General features: G+C 40.9%; 1 protein-coding gene across 4 annotated transcripts in view; it reads left to right on the top strand.

The window, feature by feature from the left end:
* Nucleotides 1–20,625, top strand: part of FNIP2 (folliculin interacting protein 2) — a 33,604-nt gene extending 12,979 nt beyond the window's left edge. For 2 of the 4 annotated variants that reach the window (XM_065736236.1, XM_065736235.1), the window contains exons 2-18: nucleotides 1,375–1,501; nucleotides 3,357–3,491; nucleotides 4,279–4,379; nucleotides 4,460–4,531; nucleotides 5,135–5,235; nucleotides 5,382–5,471; nucleotides 6,608–6,679; nucleotides 7,287–7,416; nucleotides 9,771–9,972; nucleotides 10,526–10,614; nucleotides 11,442–11,588; nucleotides 12,064–12,233; nucleotides 14,665–15,985; nucleotides 16,653–16,809; nucleotides 17,924–18,124; nucleotides 19,270–19,385; nucleotides 20,186–20,625. In XM_065736236.1, the coding sequence (XP_065592308.1) occupies nucleotides 1,375–1,501; nucleotides 3,357–3,491; nucleotides 4,279–4,379; nucleotides 4,460–4,531; nucleotides 5,135–5,235; nucleotides 5,382–5,471; nucleotides 6,608–6,679; nucleotides 7,287–7,416; nucleotides 9,771–9,972; nucleotides 10,526–10,614; nucleotides 11,442–11,588; nucleotides 12,064–12,233; nucleotides 14,665–15,985; nucleotides 16,653–16,809; nucleotides 17,924–18,124; nucleotides 19,270–19,385; nucleotides 20,186–20,264 (3,310 nt within the window). In that variant the 3' untranslated portion in view covers nucleotides 20,265–20,625. The remainder of the gene's footprint in view (nucleotides 1–1,374; nucleotides 1,502–3,356; nucleotides 3,492–4,278; nucleotides 4,380–4,459; nucleotides 4,532–5,134; nucleotides 5,236–5,381; nucleotides 5,472–6,607; nucleotides 6,680–7,286; nucleotides 7,417–9,770; nucleotides 9,973–10,525; nucleotides 10,615–11,441; nucleotides 11,589–12,063; nucleotides 12,234–14,664; nucleotides 15,986–16,652; nucleotides 16,810–17,923; nucleotides 18,125–19,269; nucleotides 19,386–20,185) is intronic. The other 2 variants (XM_065736238.1, XM_065736237.1) reach the window with 1 other exon arrangement.
* Nucleotides 20,626–20,981: the final 356 nt, after the last annotated feature.

Genomic DNA, 20,981 nt, shown 5'->3' with positions numbered 1-20,981 from the left:
CGTGGTCCTTGAGGTCCCTTCCAACTCGGGCCGTTGTGATTCTGTGAACCTCTGCTGTTCTGTGACTCAGTATTATTTCTCCCTAAGTAGAAGGGGAAGCTGTCCTCTGAAATCCGTGATGAAGTGCTAAGAAATGAAGCTGACTGGTCTGGGAATGGCTGTTTGTAGTTCTGAGTGTGCTGCAAAAGCAGTTGCCCTGGTTACCTTAGTGACTAGCAGGAGCTGATGACATTTGCCTCTTTATTGATTTATGGCTACTGGAGCATGGGGTAAAAGCAGCAACTTCAGAATTCCCTGCCTTCCAGCTGTGCTGCTGTGCTCTTTCCTCAGTTCCCCACCCTTGGTATAGTTTGGGGAAGTTCCTAACTGGTGGAGATCAACGTAGCCTTGACTGAAGTCTGTTAAGCAATTTGTTGAGCTAACAACTAATAATAACAGCTGTACTCTTGCCCCTGGATGTGGTCTGCCCAGGTCAGGGACGAGGCAGTGTTGACTGGGCACCAGGTTGCTGCCAGAGCTGTGTGGCATTGCTTTATTCAGCGCTAGTTTTTTTCATCAATTCCAGCTTGTTGGCTACAGGATGCCACAAGCGTTATCTGGAGCAGAGCAAACCTCCATGCTCCAACGTATGCCCAATGCCTCAAGAATTCGGAAGGAATCTCTCTCACCATTGCAGCCATGGTGAGTTGTGCTCTTCAGCTTCATGTGGTAGCTGAAGGAGCCAAGTCGCATCTCACGGCCTGCCTCAAAGAGAGGGGTTCCAGGGTAGGGAATTGTTTGACTGCAGAGAGGATCTCAGCAGCTCTGAATGAGTTTTGTCATTGCTCATTAATCCAGTGGCTTTCTTCAACCTGAAACATCCCAGAAAAGGGTGGGGAAATAAAGGATCAGCAATAAACCACGTCTTTAAGTTAAAATACTTATTGTCATTGGAAAGCTTGAAAAGGTCTGGTTTTCTATTGTTTAAAGAAGAGAAAGATGAGGAACTGTGCAAACCTCCCAGCGTGCGCAGCTGTTTCAAAGAGGATGGTAATCCACTACTTCTTATTGAGAACTGTGTAAAATAGTGCATCTAACTTGCAGTGAACGTTATCAGAGCTGTGCACACAGAATGGACTAAGTTGAATATGGTTAAGCACCAGGTCACTGAGACTATGTTAGTTTGTGATCTGGCAAATTTTGAAGATGGATGGAAGTTCTGGCATGCCTGACTGTGTTGTGTGCCTGTCCTTTGAGTTCCTTCTCAGTCCAAGTGCTGTTATCACAGCCTGGCTCTTGTAAACATTGAGTACAAGATGTATTTGCTGAATATCTTCCTATTTGCTGAAATGCAAAATAAGCGTTCTACTTTAACATCTCATTTATAATCTGCAGCTGGTCCTCGTCTGAGTTCGACTTGAATGAAATCCGCCTGATAGTTTACCAAGACTGTGAGAGAAGAGGCAGACAGGTCTTATTTGATTCCAAAGCAGTCCGCAAAATTGATGAAGCTGTGATTCAGGTATGAAATGCTTATTTGACTATTGTCCTGCTGCTCTTTTGTTTCCCTTGCCAAAAGTAGGAATTTTAAGATGTCAGTTTCAATTTCTTAATCAGATACCTGATCCAAGTTGTGCGATAGCTGCAGTAAGCGTGTGTTAAGCTCCAAGAGATCTGTGATCACGCATCTGTTATTTGGTAGTTTCACTACCACCTTTGTATTTAAATCTTAAGAATGTCTTTCAAAGCCAAGTGATCTTTAAATTCAGTGCTCCCCAGCCTTTTCGGCGTTGAATGGGATGTGGTTGAGCTGTGAGCTCTACGGGCCTCTTGTTCCAGTGATGTCTAGTCTGTCTCTAAACGTGCTAGTCTTCCTTTAGTGTCTAGATCAGTATAATTGTTGGTTTTATGTGAATTAAGACAACATTTCTGGCTAAATTTGGTGATTTTGAAAGATGAAGAAAAATAATGTATGGCTTTCTTCCCTATGCTAGCTCTGTTTCTGTTCTGCTTTGAATTATTTTTACATTGAGAAGTCTTGATTACATTCAGCAGTTTTAATCGAGCAGACCAGCGTAATTTATTGTAGAATTACTAGCTATACCTAAATAGCCATGACTTGTTGAAAGTATTTATGCAGATGCTTTTGCAAAGCGAGCAATTTCTGGCAACTTCGTACTGCAAATGTATAATGGCTCCAAATCATTCAGGCTGAGCATCATCAGCTGATGACTGATCATCCTCTTATGAGAGTATATGGGTCAGTCTGATCTGTTAATCTCTCCGCCACCCTCTGTGATAAGAATCCAAGTATCAAAGCTCTTAGTTTACATCTTCCAAGTTGGTTTAAAACACAGAGCATGTGAGAAGTAAATGCATGGAAGAAACGTTTCTGGCTCTGTTTAAATGGACACATTACTCTGCTTGCTTTAATGCTTAAAAGTAAAGATTAGCTGCACAATGTTTTGTCAAAACAAAGCAACACTGGCATAAAACGGATTATAACCTTTCTCATAACAGATGACGAAGGATATAATCTGTTTGCTGGTCTAGGTACCATTGTTTTTAAAACAAAAAAGCAAAACTCTTTGAATGACGGACGCATGGTGTTAAGCGATCTCGGATGTTTGATGTGTTATCAGTGAACCTAGAAGTTGGTTTATTCAAATCTGAGTGTCTTACTCAAGATCTGTTCTGTTTAAACTGAAGCCAAGGATATATACATGTATTTAGCGTGCCCACCTAGTGCCATCAGCTTACCTGGGGGAACTAGAAGATGTATATTCCGTTTAACAACAAGTTTGCTTAATTTGTTCAATTTCTTCTCAGTGTTGATGATGTGATTTCCTGTTCCTTCTGCAGATGATCTGTATCAGGCTGCTTTTTATTAGATCTTTTTTTGTCAGTAGGTCATTAAGCACGTGACCGCTAACACTCACGTTCTTTTCATTGCCTTCTATTGAAGGATCTGTTGATCAGGGAGCAAAAACAGTATCCGGTTAGATTGACTAATTGTGCAGATGGTTAGAGAGGTTGGTTTGTAAGCAGCCCAAAAGCTGAGATTTGTTTACATAAACTTTGCCAGTCATTGCACGGAGCATGTGTTCATAACAACTGGGAATGCTGTTCCAATCGAACTTCACCTAATTACTCTGATACTGTGAAAATGTGTCTGAGGGTCAACAAGTGAGAGTAACTCTGCACTTTCTCTGTCTCATGAACTTCTTTGTCTTTAAAAACTGATGCGTATTTTGAACCCAATTATTACTTCTGTTGCTGAACTGTATTTTAGGAAAAAACTGTCGTGGTATTTCTGCAGGTGAGGATTTTCATATTTGCTTTGATTGCTTTCATTGCATTACTCTGTTTTGACACAGAAAATGGCAGAGGATGCTCCTGTAAAGACTTCTGTCAGGAACTGTCAAGTAAGCAATGGCAACAACAGCGTTTCTTGCCATAACCCCTCAATAAGCTGTATGCATAATGTCAAGGAGCAAATACCGAAGTATCAGGTAATGTTTGTTACTTTTCTTGCTTTTATTTCATATAAAGAAGCTTTAACTTGCATGGGCTGAACCAATAGTTAAAAAATATTACAGGCTCAAGAAAGCAGCTCAAGCTTGTGATCATCTTTAAAGTGTTGTAGAGTAGGGTTGCATGGACATATCTTAAGCTTTTATTCCTTCTTGGCCTTATCTGTGAAAGCTTTACAGAAGTACTTAATAGCATTATTAATTCTGAAAGTCATGGGAAGCTGTCACTAGGCATTTCTTTGTAGTAGTTGTAAGTATGACTGTGCTTCAGGTCAGTTCTTCAAAGATTTGTTGAGCATGGTGGACTAAGGGGACTCTTATTAAAACCCCCCTTCAGCAAGTGGTAGAGTGCAATAAGGTCTCCTCTGAGCCTCCTCTTCTCCAGACTAAACAATCCCAGCTCCCTCAGCTGCTCCTCATAAGACTTGTTGTCACTTCTAACACTCTGTTACATTGGAATGTTGCTGGACACGCAGACGGTTTTCTTTGGTGTTTGTTTGGTTTAGAAGTATGGCAAATTGTCTTATTTGTCCCTGGAGTCACCCCTGGAAGAAGCGTAACAGTGAGCCCTTTGTAAGCAAAATCAGCCTTAACATTGCTGTCCTTGGTTGTACTTAAATTCACTGTGTTAGATCCACACAGGATCTTGGTTTTCATGGGAAAGAAGAATGCCTTCTCCATCCAAAATTTATCATCGTAGCACTATGAAGTAATACCGAAATAGTCATTATTGACTCTTCTATTTATTTCCTTCTTGTCTGTGTAGTACACTAGACCTGCTTCTGACGTCAATATGCTGGGAGAAATGATGTTTGGCTCCGTGGCAATGAGCTACAAAGGCTCCACCTTGAAAATTCACTACATACGGTGAGTGTCCTTTCCTGTGGCACGCTCTCATCAGGCGCTCGGAGCTAGTGACTCACTGAAATGACTGTTTATCCTTTCAGCTCTCCCCCACAGCTGATGATAAGTAAAGTCTTCTCAGCCCGGGTAGGAAGCTTCAGTGGAAGCAACAATAAGTAAGAACATGTTTGTTTTTTTTTTCTTCCTCAGCACCCTCCAGTGCAGTTGTCTTTCCTTCATCTTTCTTTCTGTAGATCTTCTCTCGCTGCTTTTAAGACTGATTTAGCTCAAGATGTAGTAGAAAACCAGAAATGAAAGCTATACTGCAAAGAGGTGGTGACCTGTTAGATCTCTGCCAGGCTGTCCAAGTTTCAAAGGAAGAAAAGTTTAGTTTCTTCTGCTAACTTTGAGTCAGCAGCAATCTCTGCAGCAAGCTTCAGAGGTTAGGTGCCTTATACTTCCAAAACTTCTACCTCTTCCTTCTGCCAGAGGCGTGATGCTCTGTATGCTGAAGTAGCTTTAGGTCTGTTCAGTTTCCTTCAATGCAGTATATGCACTGTTTCTCATTTGTTTCTGAGTCCCACATGTGATTCAAAGAGGGAATTTATATAGATATCAGTGACTGTTTGCCTGTAGTTTCAGAATACATACTGGTTCCTTTGGTTTTACTGTCAAGTTAATCTTCAGCTTTCGTTTTTCTGTATCTACTCTTCAAGCTGATATTAATGGCTGTTGATCAAGTAAGCAGGTCACGGTTTTTTCACTTGGTTTTCTTTTAGTTTACAGGATAGCTTTGAATACATTAACCAAGATCCCAGCCTTGGGAAGCTGAGCTCTAATCAGAATGGCTTGGGTACCTGTCGCAGCGGAAGTAATTTAGGTAAATATTCCCAGATTCTACTTCTGTCTGTGATACCATGATACCATCTGTTCATTTAGGGTTGGTTTCTTTTTTTTTCTCCTGTGCATCACCTTTTATTTTTTTTTTCCCCTTTGTGTTTTCTCTACATTGCTTTTGTTTCCTAGGTGTGTTACAGCTGTGTAGCAGCAAACTGCTGCAGGGTGTGTCTGAAGGAGGTCCCCTCCGGCTCATCCGCAGTGCTTCTTTCTTTGCAGGTTTGTGTGGAATGCCAACCCAAGTGTGACCCATCCATAAGCACACACAAATTCAGCTCTTTCTGATTCCTTGCAAAGAAGACATAATTACTCTCTAGAAATAGGAAGGGCTGAGATGGTGACAGCGGAAATCTGGCTTTATACTCAAAATTTTTCTTGCAAAAAAAAAAAACCCAGACCTAGTTGAAATTGCTTTTTGTTCATCTTTTGGTGTGTAATTCCAGTGTTTAATTTTAAATATACTTTTATGCAGTGTGTCTAATAATGAATGAGCCCTTATATTTCTTAGAGAACTTATGTTTCTTGCGTTATGGCTGATTTCTTGCTAGTGTGGAAGTGTCTTGCTGGTGTACAGCTTTTTCTTATGCCTTACAACTTTCCATAGAAAAGACAGTAGACTTTCAGTGTTACTTCCTGACCTAAGTGTCAGGGGCTTTAAAGTTTTTACAGCAGTGACAATTTCTTTAGTTTTCCAAGACTGAAAGCTGCTTTACGTAGTGCCTTCTTACAGGCATACTGATGATCCATGCAGGTGGGTAGGTACTGGGCTTATTTAATTTTGTTAATGGTGAAAATGTGAACTAAAATACCAATGCGTTTCTTCACAGCCTTTGCAAATCTTGCATGCTCTACGATTCTGGTGACTCCACTACTAACATCTCAGTGTAGTGCAACATAAAGGGAATGTTTCTTACTTGTGAGACTTTGTAGATAGTAAACCTAGTGCTTGGGGAGTGAATCACAAGCTTAATGGACCTCACGTTTGACTATTCAATTGGGATGTTAACTTCTATAAGATGATAATCCTGCACACAAAGCAAATGTCAAAGTTACCAGGTAGAAGTACCACCAGTCCTCTTATTCCAAGTGTGTTTGATTTCTAGTAGAAGAGAATTCACATTCTTAAGCTTCTTAGAGGAACTTGTAGATTGGGTAACTAGTTTCCTCTGGTAAAAATGAGTACGGAGCATGGAGTTTGCTACTGCCTCTGCTCCCAACCTGTTGCTTATTTGAAGCAGTGTTACGGGATGTAACTTTGGTATTTATATGACCTTTAATCTTAAACATTTTTTTAAAATGCTGGCAAACAGTACAGCAAATTAGGTAACATTTTTCTATTGATCTGTTTGTTTTAGCCCACAGTACACCTGTCGATATGCCCAGCAGAGGACAAAATGAGGACAGAGACAGTGGCATTGCTCGATCAGGTACCTGCTGTTTGTCTTGTTTGCCTACTTTGGTAATTATCAAATTACCTGGAATTCAGGCACCTGAAGAACTAAAATGCAAAAAAGATTGTATCTATGGAGTTTTCTTTCTGCTTTCATCATAAGACTTCACACAAGAATATTTGTCATTCTTGTCTTTTTTTAACAGCCATCATTTTCTGGCTTTTTACCAATATTTAAGCTACAGAAAGAACTGGCTGGAACTTCTACTGTAACAAGAGAAGAAAATTTAGCACTGAGTAGAAAGTGGAGGCCAGGAGACCAAGAGCTCTATCTAGTCTAATGGAATGCAAGCACCTCTGATGGCAGAATGCTTTTACTGAGAATGAGACTGGTTTTAGTGTGTTCTTGCAGGGAAGGTCTCTCTCCTTATAAGCAGTCACATCCTGAGATGGCAGTAGTTGTTTAAAGTAATTGTGGCTCTTCTTGCTGTGAGTTAAATGAAAACTATTCTAGCTGTTTCAGGAAGATCAGCAAGCAAGAATATTTGTGTGAATTTGTTCCCAGAGAGTGTATTAAGAAAAGTATTTAACTTGTACTCAGTGTAGTTCAGTGTATGTATGGTTTTTTCATTCTTTTTTGATAGCATCTCTGAGCAGCCTTCTGGTTACTCCTTTTCCATCTCCAAGCTCCTTGTCGTCATCTTCTAGCAGCTATCAACGTCGTTGGCTCCGAAGTCAAACAACCAGTTTAGAGAATGGAATTATTCCAAGATGGTGAGCGTAACACTTTTCTGCTTACAACAGCTGTTTGCCAATAATTCAAGTTAAGTAGTGCTTAGGCCTCTTTTCTTTAAAGTGACAAATTGTGGCTTAAAAAATACTGGCAGTTTATTCTGAATTCATGTAAGATTGCCTATAAGAGGAAAGATTTTAACTGGATGTGAGCTACAAGGCCTGATTTGAAGTACACACAAACTCAAAAATGTACACTCAAAATGTACTCCTGATTGAAGTACATTTTTTTTATTGAATGGATAGGCTGTGTCAATAGACCTCACTCTGAAAAAGAGTAAACTGTTTCTGAAGGAGCAAGTCATGGAGATGAAAGTCTATAACACCACTGCTGCCTTAATTATGTAACGTTATGATGAAGTCTGACCATTGAGCACGTACTGTAATCCTGGAGTAATAGCCCATGATGGCTTTTTTGGCTGATACAGGATGTTCCTGGTGTGACTTCTGCCAAAGCAGGAGGAGGGAAAGAGCTGTGATTGGTTTCTGTTTTGGAATTTTATTAGCTTTTGCAACTCGGTAGTACGAAGTGTGGAATGCAGCAGACCTTTTGTAGCTAATAAGTAAATTCTTCTCTTGTCAGCTGCAAAATAGTGAATGGGTCTTGATTATCTGCTCGTATGTACTCATCTACCTGCACCCAGAGTCAGCCTGGAATTAGAGGAGGACTACCAGCAATTCCTACTGTTGACTTGTCTCTGCTGTATTTGGTTAGGAGAATCTTAAAAGCTGCCAGTTGAAATGTGGTCAGTCAAAAAGAAAAACACATTTTTTTGAGAGGCCCAATTGCAAATATGTTCCAATTCAGTAGTGACTTCCTTTCTTACCTCCAACCATTTAACCGTTTTCTTGGATATTTTTGTGGGAACATTTTTAATGTGAGTTGTGCAGTTGTGCTCACGTAGCCGTCGTGCTTTCTAAATCACTCTTGCATTCAAGAATGAGCAACAGACATTTTGCTTTCAGCAAATGGAAGTACTCTTTAGCCTTATTGCTCCAGGAAACTAGACTATGTGTACATGCAAAAGAAGTTAAAACATTGAGAAGGGGAATAAATGAATTATTTCCCCTTGGAAATAATTGATAGAAAGTTACTTGAAGTATTAGAAAAAATAAAACGTTTTTTAAAGGGAAGTGGGCTTCTTATTCACTGCACTGCCCCACTTCTGGGCTTCTTGTTCACTGGTGGGAATTGCTTGTTTTTATTCCGTGTTGGAGAATCCATGCTGTGAAGAGATCTTGGAAACAGCACATTATTAGTTCAACTGTCTACAATTACCTTTGGTTTGGGCTTCTTTCTAAGCCAGAAGGTCTATCCCAATACTTGTTTCTCCATCAAGTGGTCATAATACAGTAGGTTTCTGGCTGAATACTTCAGTGACAACAGAGCTCGCGTTTCAGTTTGTACAGCCAAGGCTCTGCAGGTTGCAGTGCACAATATTTTAGGCCAATAGCTCAGAAAATGAGATGTGTGGCTGGAACTTCATGTAGTCAATTGGCAGACAAGCTAGTTCAGCAGCTTTGTTGAGAAGGCTTTTCTTGCAGACTGCAATTCTTCCATTTCTGTTCCTGGGAAGCAGTACAAATACTTGTGATGTTTCTTAGTTGCTGACTTGACCCATCCTTTCCAAACTTCCTTGGGAATTTCTGTCTCTGCATGCAAGTTCCTGAAGTTCAAATGAGGTTGTGTTTTTGCCTTGAACTCCAATTTCCCACAGACTGTTTTTGCTGGTGTTTTGTTGTGTTTATTTTTTCCTGTATTCCTGGACTTGTACTTTTATGATGAGAAACTTTTGTGCATGTAGCTTTAATAAACCAATTAAACTGCAAAGCACTTTTTTTAGAGTAAACTCAGAATGAAAGCTTAAGATTCAGAGTTTCATCTTGATAATTGCTCCATAGTGGATTAAAAATGTGACAAGCATTTCAAGATAATTTTGATATTGAAAGCTTTCAAGCATTTAACTGCTGCTCACTGGCATTGTAGATTTCACTCACCAAAAGTCCAAAATCTTGCCATTTCTCTACAGGCTGCTGCTATGAATGGGTCTGTTTCATGTTCCTGTGGCTTTTTCTTATCTGCACTTACCATACTCTCCTCATAGTTCCTCAATGTTTGGAGGAATGTTTCAGTCAAAACATTCCTTCCAAATGAAATGTTGACTGTATTGTTTTGCTTACTGGTATAAAATACTTAAAGATATTTTTTTCAGTTCTATGTAAATGGCCAAAAGAGACCAAAGAATAAATTTCCTTGCAATCTATAGGGTTAAGGATAGAAGACAACTGACCTTTCTATACGTAGCTAACTGTCCTAAGAAAAACTTATCTTTTAGGTCAACAGAAGAAATGTTTAGTATGGCTGATGAAAGCTGCAGCTCCAATCCTGCAATGGTCCGGAGGAAAAAAATTGCCATCAGCATCATCTTCTCTCTGCCTGAAAAAGAAGATGCGCAGAGAAACTTCCAGGATTTCTTCTTTTCTCACTTCCCTCTCTTTGAATCCCACATGAACAAACTGAAGCATGCAATAGAAAAGGTACAGAACGCTGGTTTGTTTTAATGTGAAAGCAGAAGTGTCAAACAGAATGCAAGTATTCTAGAGTCTGATAGGTGATGAGTGGGAGATGTGTGGTTTGAAGCTTCCCTCCCTCCTTAGCCTTGAGCCTGAGCCCAGTGTTGGAACTTTTGCTGAAAAGAAGGTGTGGTTTCCTTTCTAGGCAGAATGAAAATGGAGAGTTTTCTGCTATGGGTGGCTTTTCTTTTGTTCTTGTCATGTTTCACTGGGGTCGTCCTGACTCCCTAGAGTCTGAGCATATGATGTTCTGTCCTCTTCCTGCTTGCTGTTACAGAAAGAGTGACAACAAATGTTTGTTGCTGCCTTCCCCTTGCTCTCAGCAATGTTTTATCATCTCCCCTTGTTTAGTTCTACATCATGAGGTGGAGGGAGGTTGGCAGCCATTGCTGTCCTGAGTGGCTGCATAACACTGGGGCTAGATCTCAATTATTTTGACATGTTAATGAAGCTGAAAAAAAAAAATGAAGAATGCGAGTCCTTTAAGAAGCTGTTTTGTCTTTAACTCTTAATCAAGGCCATGATCTCATGTAGAAAAATAGCAGAATCCAGCCAGAGAGTGCAGGTTTATATCAGCCGTGTCATGGATGCCCTGGGAGAATTCAGGTGAGTTGATGGAATTCTGACTTATGAGGAGAGCTGTTCTCATGCACCTCTAAAGATATTTGTCCCTTTGATTGCAGGGTTTTGTAATTTAGCTGGTCTTGAATTTAGTGTGATTTCTTTTCTTTTTTTGGTGCTGAGTAACACGTAAATGCTTTTAGGAAACTTAAGCAAAACTGTCTCAGCCATTTTTTCAGAAGGAAAGTGAAACCAATACTTTGTTTTGCCCAGTTGTACTTTGGACTGTTAGTTCTTGAAGACCTTGTCAAGAGTTGGGCTTTTGGTGATGTCGGTGCGGACAAGTGGATTGTTATATTCAGACAGATCAGTTGCTTACTCCTAACTAGATGCTGGGCAGTGGAACTGACAGAAAAGTTGCTGTGAAAGGCCTCCTTTTTGATACTTAAGGGAGAAAGGGACAGTTCAGGAGAGGCAGGCCAACAGAGAGACATGGCATTGGTGGGGTGTAGATTCTGTAAATTCCAAAACATGGAATTAAATCACTGCAATGGACAGAATGTTAATCCTCCCACAGTAAGCGATTTGAACTTCTCTAAATGTGAATACACAAAAGAATGCAGGAGAGGGAAGAAAGATGTGATTTGTATCAAGACTCTGTTGTTTTGTACATGGATTTGAACAGACTAGTTTTGTGGGACATTAATAGCTGGAGATGTTTTCTAGGCACGCACATTTTCTGTCTCCTAGCTCTTAACCTAAATGAATAAATAAAAAGCATTGGACAACAGGAGTGAAAATGTTCTGCTTGTTTTTGCAAATTTAAAACGTGCATGTTAACACTTAAATTTTGGGATTTTTTTTTTGAGCAGAATGACCATCTGGAACTTATATTCTGTTCCAAGGATTGCGGAGCCAGTGTGGCTTAATATGATGTCCAACAACCTGGAAAAGAACCAGCTATGCCAGCGTTTTCTTAAAGAATTTACATTTCTGATAGAACAGATCAACAAAAATCAGTAAGCTTTCTTCTGCTCTATGCCTCCCACTCTCAATATTTCCTGAAAGCATGCATGCCTCTGTATGGGAACTGTTGAATCAGGGCCTGAACCACTGATGGATCACCTGAGGTGAGCACTGAGTCAGCTGCAGGAGCACAGGTGAAGGCAATGCACCTGTGTGACCAGAAGGGGTGGAGTCTGGCTCCACCTCTCCCAGACCCCATTTAAGGGCTGACCACCACTGGGGAAGGGTCTTTTGTTGGAGATCCTTCCCCTGTGGAGTTCCAGGTGAGCCTCTCTTTATTTACTGGTTGTCTGTTTACCACCCAGATAAGCCAAGCAAAATACACCATCCACCTCATTATTTTGTGTGGGTGCTGTTCTTTTGAGTTATTCACCCTACAGCCTCTGAGAGCTTGTGGACGTATTCAAGCATTTGATGTGTTATTCTTTTGCTTGTGTTACTTTGGTCACGATATCTTCTTTTTCCTAGGTTCTTTGCTGCTTTGTTAACTGCAGTGTTGACGTATCATCTGGCTTGGGTCCCAACAGTCATGCCAGTTGACCATCCTCCTATAAAGGCCTTCTCTGAGAAGCGTACTTCACAGTTTGTGAGCATGCTGGCAAAATCCCATCCGTATAACCCTCTTTGGGCACAGCTTGGTCAGTGGAAAATTGAAAGCTCCAGTTTTCTCTATAGCTAACATCTACTCCTCTTCCCTAAGCTACTTGGAAGCATCAATTCCTCTGCGAATAGAGTTAAAATCAGTTGTTGTTTCTCAGGCTAGACCTCGCAGTCATTGTTTTCCTCTGCCACTGACTTGAGGAACTTGAGTGGTGGTGGTAGAACTCTGGATCACATTTGCTGATTTGCCTTGGTATAAGCTGGGTGGAATTAAAAACACATGTCTTGAATCAAGCTGAGTGAGTGTATTTGGAGGCCTGTCTGTATGGCCTGGTGTTCTTCACTGGTACTTTGTTGTTCTGTGACACTGCCTGGTTACATAACTTATTTAGGCATCTAAGAAGGGTGCAAGTGCTGTGAATTCCCTGAGCAGTTTGGGAAGAACGTAGGGAAACAGTGTGGATGGAGAGAATGTAGTTGAGAGTGGCCAAGCACTCCCCTTCTCTTCACAGAGCTAGCGTGGACACCAAGCAGCAGAGTCGAAGTCTAGCAACTAGCAGTGCCTCCATTGAAAATGCTTCCTGCTTTGTGTAGCAGGTGTGAGTTTTGCATCAGATTAGCCCATACTGATGTATAAAGTAACACGTGGGCACACCGTGGGCTACTAGGTGTTTCTTGCTTATTGTCGAGCTTAGTTCTCCACTGTCATCAAGAAACTAAGAATTGCTGCCTCAGAGATGTAGTTGTGGAAGTGTTTCCTGTTTTAGCACGTCTCTAAAAGGTTACACAGAACAGTAATGGATTAGACTTCCCAGGGAGGAAAAAGACAGAAGCTTGCTCAGGGTGTAGAGGATGGAGCCAGGCCTAGGGGTATACAAACCAGCTAGAGTGGGGGTGTGAAATAAGCAGTAGGTCTTGTGGAGCCTCTGGGAGTCACCATAGCTGACTTGTGAAGGAATCATTTCTTCCTCTTCCGAAGGTGTGTGTTGTTGCCAGCACTAGCCCAGATGAGTTCTCAAAATGCTTTCTGACTTGGTTTTGTTCTTTCAAAGCCCAGAAGCTAGTGTCAGGTGGTTGCAGTGACTGACGTGGGAAGTAAGATGTTGCCCTCTGCTGGTCTCTTTCTTTAGAAAGGGGAAAAAAAACAACAATGAAACTCAGTGCTTTAAAATGGCAATGACTTTTGATCAAGTATTTTTATGTACGTTTTTCCACCTTCAGTGCTGTGTTCCCACTAAATATAGATTGCAACTACACATTGATACAACTGTAGGTAACACTGTAAATAAGGTGTAGTATTTCAAACATCAACTTCAATCTAATGTGCTTAACAGTAGCATGTTTGGATGGCTGCAGTTGTGAATTTTGCTGTCTTATTAATGTCTCATTTAAAGTGAATTGTGCAAATGAACACGAAGCCTGAATCTTATTTCCATAGTAACTGTGCTCAACTTGGAAGAAGGCATCTTCTATTGCCTTTCCAAACTGATAGCCCTTGTGGCCCCACAGGCACTGATTTTAATGGAGTTCAAATTGAATAGCCTGTAGCTCTGTTTCCAGTGCTGAGGAATCAGTGTCCTTGCATGTTAGTCCATGGGACTGGTTGCAAGAGTACCTTTAACTGGGGGGAGGACAGGAGAGCAATGGCACCGTTCTCCTGTGCATTGCTTGCATTGTGGGAACTGACAGATCTTGGCAAGGGAGACTGCAAGCAGGAGTGGTGGAATTACTGTCTTATCGATTCCTTCAGGAATGAAGTCAGAAGCCTTATTACTTCTGGGTCCTGTATGGCTCAGAGGTTGCTATAACGCCCAAAACCAGAAACTTGCTTTCAGTGGGATCACTTAGATTGGCTAGTTTTAAATAGTGAATGTATTTCTTAGTCTTTCTCCGCTCTCAGTCAAAGTAAAAGGCTCGTACTTGGAGTCAACCTCAGTAACACGTGCATTGCCCAGTAAGGAAGTTTTGAGAATTGCATTTATTAAACTGATTCTGGTTCTGTCTCTGCTTTTTGAGTATCTCAGTCCTGAAAGATATAATTTAGTCCCCATCTATGTGAGAATTTGTGTGATTAACAGAGAGGAAAAAAGTGACTGCGATCAAACAATATCTATGTGAGAGGAATAAAAAAGAGCTAGTAGTGACTTAGAAAACAGCATAGCTAGCTTTGGAGAGAGCTGGGTCTTCTTCACCATCTGTTATGGGAGTTTCTACGTGATAATATCTTCTAACCGTTTCATAAATAAAAACCTGCACTGAAGGGAACTCAATAGTAACAGCCAAACCCTCACAAGAGCACTAAAAACCTACTGGATGCAAACCAGATGTGGGAAGTGTCAAGGGGTTTCTATTGTTATTCTGCACCGTAGAATTCTATAAATGAGCATGAAATAAATTGTCTGATCTGTGTCTGCAGTGAATGCTGTTTTGAAATGTAATTCCATGTGAAATTCTTACTTTCCTGTCTAGGTGATCTCTATGGTGCCATAGGCTCTCCAGTTAGATTGACTCGGACTGTTGTTGTTGGGAAACGTAAAGAGTTGGTGCAGCGCTTGCTCTATGTTCTCACTTACTTCATTCGGTGCTCTGAGCTACAGGAAAATCAGCTGACGTGGACTGAGGCAGTTGGAGAAGAAGAGCAAGTGCTAAACGGAAGCAAGATCACAACTGCACTAGAAAAAGGAGAGGTAGAAGAGTCTGACTATGTGGTTGTCACTGTCAAAAACGAACCTGCTCTTGTGCCTCCAACCCTACCTCCAAAAAACGATCGAAGTAAGAACCGTGCTACTGCAGAGTTGGTATATAACCCAGAAGGTGCTTATGCTGTGCCATCCTCTTCAAAAGAAAAGAAAGAAGCAGTAGGAAAAGTCAGCCAGAATTCTGAAACGTCTGTTGACTGTCTAGTGAGCACTTTACATGAAGGAGCAACAGACAGCGGGAGAGCTGTTGCTGATACAGGAACTGTCCCCTACCACTTCAAAGAGCTGTCACAGTTGGAGGCTCTAACGGATGTAAGGACAAGCAAGAACCAGAGCGAAAGAGAAGTGGAAAAGCAGTTGTCTAGTAGGTCATCTGCTTTACCTTGTCCTGAAAGGTCTGGCCACAGGAATTCGCATTTAGAGAAGGTCACCTTTCAGATTGGGAGCTCTGCATCGCCAGAGTCAGACTTAGAAACTCGAAGGAGAGAAATGGAAGAGAATCTGAAGGTATTGAGAAAAAGTCCAGAGGTAATGATACACTGTGCCTCAAGTTCTACAGATCTGACCGTGGATGCTTCCCAGAACCAAAAAGAAAGCTGTGAAGCTGCCTTTTTGCCACACAGTAAGCATAGTGCTTGTTATGCACAGATCCTGTCTTGTGACAGGCAGGAGAATATGCTTCATCACCAAGATACGGAAAAGAAAGGCACCAAAATGAATTTAGAGAGCACAATATCTGGTGAACTGCTTTTGTCAGTTGATAACGTAGAAACTGTAGCATTGCCAAGCACAAAAGAAACTAGAACTTCATGCTCTGGCAATCTGGAGAGCTGTTCACCTGGCTGTGTAGAAGTAGATTCTGCTGTCAAAAAGGAGTCCCTTAAACAAGGTGCTAAAAATGTCCACTGTGAGGATACTAGGAGGAAAAGCTCTTTCAGAGTTGAGGGGGACATTCCAAGGAATGAGAGTTCAGACAGTGCTCTTGGAGCCAGCGATGAAGAAGGTGATTGCTGTGTCCCTGATGAAGTGCGTCACAATAACGTCAGCAAGCGACTTGAAGAGTTCATGGAAGTGGAACTCCCTTTACCAAGGTAAAGATGGGTTGCATTCAGAATTTCAAGTCTGAAGGCTGCTGGGATCTTGACTGAGTTCCTTGCAAACAAATCCGTAACAGACCTGGGTGATGTATTTCACATTGTTAACAGACTTGGCAAAAAGATGACCAAGAGCAAGCTGTTATTTGCAGTGGGATTTTTTTTGACAGTGTTGTTCTTCAGATGTTTAATGAAAGCGATGAGGCTGTTTGCCTGAAACACTTAGGATAGGCTGTCCAACTTGAAGATGAACAGATTTCAGTGTTTGAGTAAGAACATCCCATTTGAAAAATTCTGGGCTTTACAGATCTGCACAGAGCTTCCTGATGCATAAGCTTCGTAGCTAGAAAGATTCTGTTGCTTGAGCTGAGCTTGAGAGCTCAAATGTAGCAAACAGGTTAAACCCAGAAGGACAGGGATCGTGTCTACCACAAGCCCTAGTCCAAGTGGTTTTGCCTCTTCTGAAACTTGAAGGAATCAATACGAAATTAAAGTTACAAAATCACGGCTTCAAAGAGCACTGGTAATTGATTCACAGTATTATTAGTACGGTTATTGATTACAATTTGCAATAGAACCGTGGGGCTGGGGTTAATGCAATGGTATGTTCTGAATGGAGTCTGTCAGGCTGGAATCTTATCTCCTTTCCACTTCTTTATTTCAGATCAAACACAGTCAGCAGTCAGTGCGTGAAAAACTTCGGAAGATCACTTCTAGGTGGTTACTGTCATACGTATGTGCCTGATCTGGTGCTGCACGGAGTGAATAATGATGAAAAACTTAAGCAGTGTCTACTAGCAGACCTACTTCATGCGATGCATGTGAGTTCGAGTACTGCTCTAAGTCCTGGTAGAAGTTGCTGATGTTGCTGAGAAACTACGGAAACGTGGTAGTTTGTACTTTAGAACTTGCTTTTCTTTTTTTCTGTTCACTACTTCTTAACAGCCACACCTGACACACCTTCTTTCCTGGAAGAAAACCCCTTAAGTCACTGCGTAAGAAACCTATTCACACAGGAATCACTTCCCTTATGTTCTCTTCAGTCTTCCCTTAGAAGATGAACGCAGGGAAAAATGGTTGCAGCTTGAAGTTACGAGGAAAAATCTCTGAAACCCCTTGTTTTCAGACACAGTTGGAGGCAGTTGTCTGTATTTCGTGAAGGTGACGTGCACGTTGTTGGAAGCAGCTTGCCCCTTAGTGTCCTATGTTGCAAGGCAGATAAGTCTTGTGAAAGCATGTGTTTTACTAGACTGTAGCAGAAATGACTGAATAAATAAAGTAGATAAGGCTGTAGACAGGATCTTTGTGATATTTGGAGTACCTAAGAGTGAGAATGACTAACTTATAACTAATCTTTCTGTAAAGTTGAATGCATCTAATATGCAAATTTTGTGTTTATCTAGCGATTGCTCAGTGCTTCTTCACAGAGCAATTGAGAATTACCCTGCTGGAATGACTTCAGTGCAGTGTCCAAAATGATGATTTGTGCAACTTAAATTGCTTTAATGTGATACTGCTTTTTTGTGTATGTTATCTTCATTGTGTGTAGTGAAATCCCTCACAAATATGGAATGTCAAATTTACTTTCACCACTGCCATCAGTGGAATGAATACCCCCTTCGTTTTGAAAGAACTGTTGCATTGAAGGTGGAATATCTTCAGTGGAAAAGAAAGTGTTGGAGTTGAGGTTTTTGAAGCACTACTAGAAATATTTAAATGCCTTTACTGAATTGGCAGTTTATACTTAACAGTGATTCTGGATGTCAAATCTGTCTCAAACTGGTATTGTTCTTCTTGAGACACTTATTTTTTTCTCTTGGACAAAAAGATCCAATTGCTTTATTATCTCCTGCCCCAGTGTGAATAGAAGTGAAGCAGCAAACTGAGTTATGTGTATGGAAGTGTGGCATAATGTTTATCTTGTATCTGTTGCAGCATCCGGTGCTAGATGAACCAATAGCAGAAGCTGTCTGTATTATTGCAGACACAGATAAATTGAATGTCCAAGTAGCTACAAGCCAGAGAAAAATGATGGACAATATGAAGTTAGGCAAAGATGTCTTGGTGTCAAGTCAAGTGTCCAGTTTACTGCAGTCTATTTTACAGCTTTACAAACTCAACCTCCCAGCTGACTTTGTAAGTATTTCTTTACTGAAAACAGAAGCTAATGCTAACTGAGCTAAACAGTTTTCAAGTGTGTTTTGTATGCTGCTTGTTTTATTGGATCCTGTCAGGTCTTGGTTTATTGATCTCAGTAAGGTGGTATAATACGTGCTATGTTCAGTTACTCGTGCTGGTTCAAACTTAGTTTACTTATAATGGGCTGAAGTTAACTGCCCCAAAATGGACATGACAGAACTAAATTGCTTAGCCAATATTAGCCCTCGTGTATTTATGATTAGGATTGTTAAATTGGACTTAGATTATTTTGTTTGTATGATTTCCCCAGTTATCTACTGTTGGAAGCTTCTGTCTACCTAAGCCAGTTTCTGCCGTGTGGTTTTCTGTCCTTTTTTTCCATCAGCTAGTGGATACCTTCTCTCTTCCCTCCAAATACATATATACCTGTGTTTACCTGACCTTTCAATTCTATGTGTATTCTAGCCAGCTCCTCAGATCAGCTTGTTGACATGCTTCCTAGTGGATTTCTGGGAGGATACTGAAATCCAGAAACATTTAGAGTTGGATGCGTTGCTGCAGAGGACATTACTTTTTTGTAGTACAACAAAAGTCAACCTGGGACTGAATGAAAGATGAGTTATGGTGTCTTGTGCTTCAGGCTGGCAGCTGTATACTGCAGTATGCCAGGGTGAGAGGGTAGCAGAAACTGCAATGGTGCTTATCTGTAATCTATAATCCTTTAGTCCTAGTATACTTGAATTTAAGTATGTCAAACTGCTGCTCTTGGGACCAGCAGCCTGTCTTCCTGTCTCCATTCAACTATGTGTAGGGCAATGGCCTGAAGATACTTAGTGCTGTTTCTAATTGCAGTCTCCACCTGCTGGATGATTGTGTACTTGATAATGTGAGGTTCTGCACATTGCTTCTTGTTTTCATCTTCTGGAGCCTGGGGAACTGAACTAATCCCACTTCTCTAGAAATTTTAAGCTTGTCAGTGGAACTGCAACATATCCAATTACATTAAGATTAAAATATCCAATTCTCTTTTTGGAGAGGAGACTTGTCCTTGCTAAGATACATCAGCACATCGTTACTTTAGGTAATTTCTGTAATACAGCAGTTGTTAAAGTCATTCTGAAGTTTTGGGTCTGTAATTACAGTGCATAATGCATCTTGAGGATAGACTACAAGAGATGTATCTCAAAAGCAAAATGCTTTCAGAATATCTGCGAGGACATACGAGAGTGCACGTTAAGGAGCTAGGAATTGTACTGGGGTGAGTATTGTGGATAACAGCTTTTGATGAAACTTAAGGCAGTTATTTTCCTTTCCCGTTTCTGAACGTAGTCATATTGTTCCTATGGGGACTTGTTATTTTCCATATTTAGCATTCCCTTTCTGTAGAAGTGTAGAAATGGGTTCCCGTGGGCAATCTGAGTATCAGGAGACAGTCCAAAAGCAAGACTTAATTGTTTGTCCTTCTTAAGTGTTAAAGCTGAAGAGAATTTGTGTTCTGGTTACTGCGAGGTCATCCAACAATGGTACTTGAGTAGAGCACAGCCTTCGAGGATGCATGGCATCTGAGAGGCACTCTTTATGGTGCTGCTATTGTGTAAAAGATAATTCCAGTTTCTGGTCGTTTTTGTTGAAGAGCTACTGTAAACTGAACAGAGTTATATCCAGAACATGAAATAGAGCCTTCCAGAAGCTGATGTTGAATATTTTCTTTTGGCTGGGCTCTGTGATGCCTACTGATGGCAAAGGCTGCAATCTAAGGCTTAGGGATTGGTGAATAAATAAAAGTCCTTATTTGTAGCACAAGAGATGATGTAGCAAAGAGTAATACTAGTATTCTTTTTTCACTCGAATGGTAGCACACTGCTTGTTTGTTTGTTGAAGCATCTTATGCTTTTGCCAGTAAATTAGGAACAAATAATTAAACAATGGCCTTGGTTACAGCCTCTGAGTTTTACAACCCTCTGAGTTTCCTTACAGTGGATGAGGAATATCCTCTTGTTTCTCCTGTCAGTGATTGTATATTTTAAAGTCTCTTTCTTCTTTGTTTTTTTTTCCTAGGATCGAATCCAACGACTTGCCTTTGTTGGCTGCTATAGCAAGTACTCATTCCCCATATGTTGCTCAGATACTCTTATAAATTAAAATCTCAGGATAGTCATTCCCTTGAAATAAAGAATATTGGCATGTTGGAAGAGGAACAGAAGTGTCAAACACTGGTAAATGGGAACACTGAGAAAAGCAGGTGATAACTGTACCTTCTACCACCTTTCCATTCTGATTTCAGGTGGATGTTTGGTTGGAGGACTTCAGTTTACATAACCTAAAAGGCATTCAGGTGTTTCTCACAATCTCTCTTCTGACCTAGTGACTGCACCCTTGCATTTTGTTTTTAATCAAAGGACAGAAGCTAACACTGTGGCAGACTGCGAGCTGCCATCCGAAACGCTGCTCAAACCCATGAGTTAACAGCTGAAGAACAAGTGGGCTGGAAAGGATTTCATCACTTGGAAATGCAGTGTGTGGTGTGCTGTGTGCTCCTTTGCTGGGGAGGAAAAGCTGTAGACTATGTATATAGCATTCCTATACACAAGTATGTTAGGTGGAAGGGGGTTTTCCTTGCAGAGCATAAGCATGGTTTTGTATAGGGAACGTGACCAGCTCAGAACAAGGAACCTGTGCTTAGCAGCCAGATGTTATCTGGAGATGGAGGTGTGCACGAGGTGATGTGACTTTTTCCCTGAAGGATGAGAAATGAAGAAAGCTGTGGCTGCTTCTGTTTTAACAAGGAGGTATTCAAATGGATTATGGCTAGAAGTAATTCCACCCTGAAAATGGAATGGACTTGAGATTTTTT

This window comes from Cyrtonyx montezumae, unplaced genomic scaffold (genome assembly GCF_038088225.1).
Source record: "Cyrtonyx montezumae isolate F1298 unplaced genomic scaffold, pur_monq_1.0 scaffold_2, whole genome shotgun sequence".
In the NCBI taxonomy this organism is placed as follows: domain Eukaryota; kingdom Metazoa; phylum Chordata; class Aves; order Galliformes; family Odontophoridae; genus Cyrtonyx; species Cyrtonyx montezumae.
The sequence above is the reverse complement of the archived record's forward strand: the minus strand, read 5'-3'. Positions and strand labels throughout refer to the sequence as shown.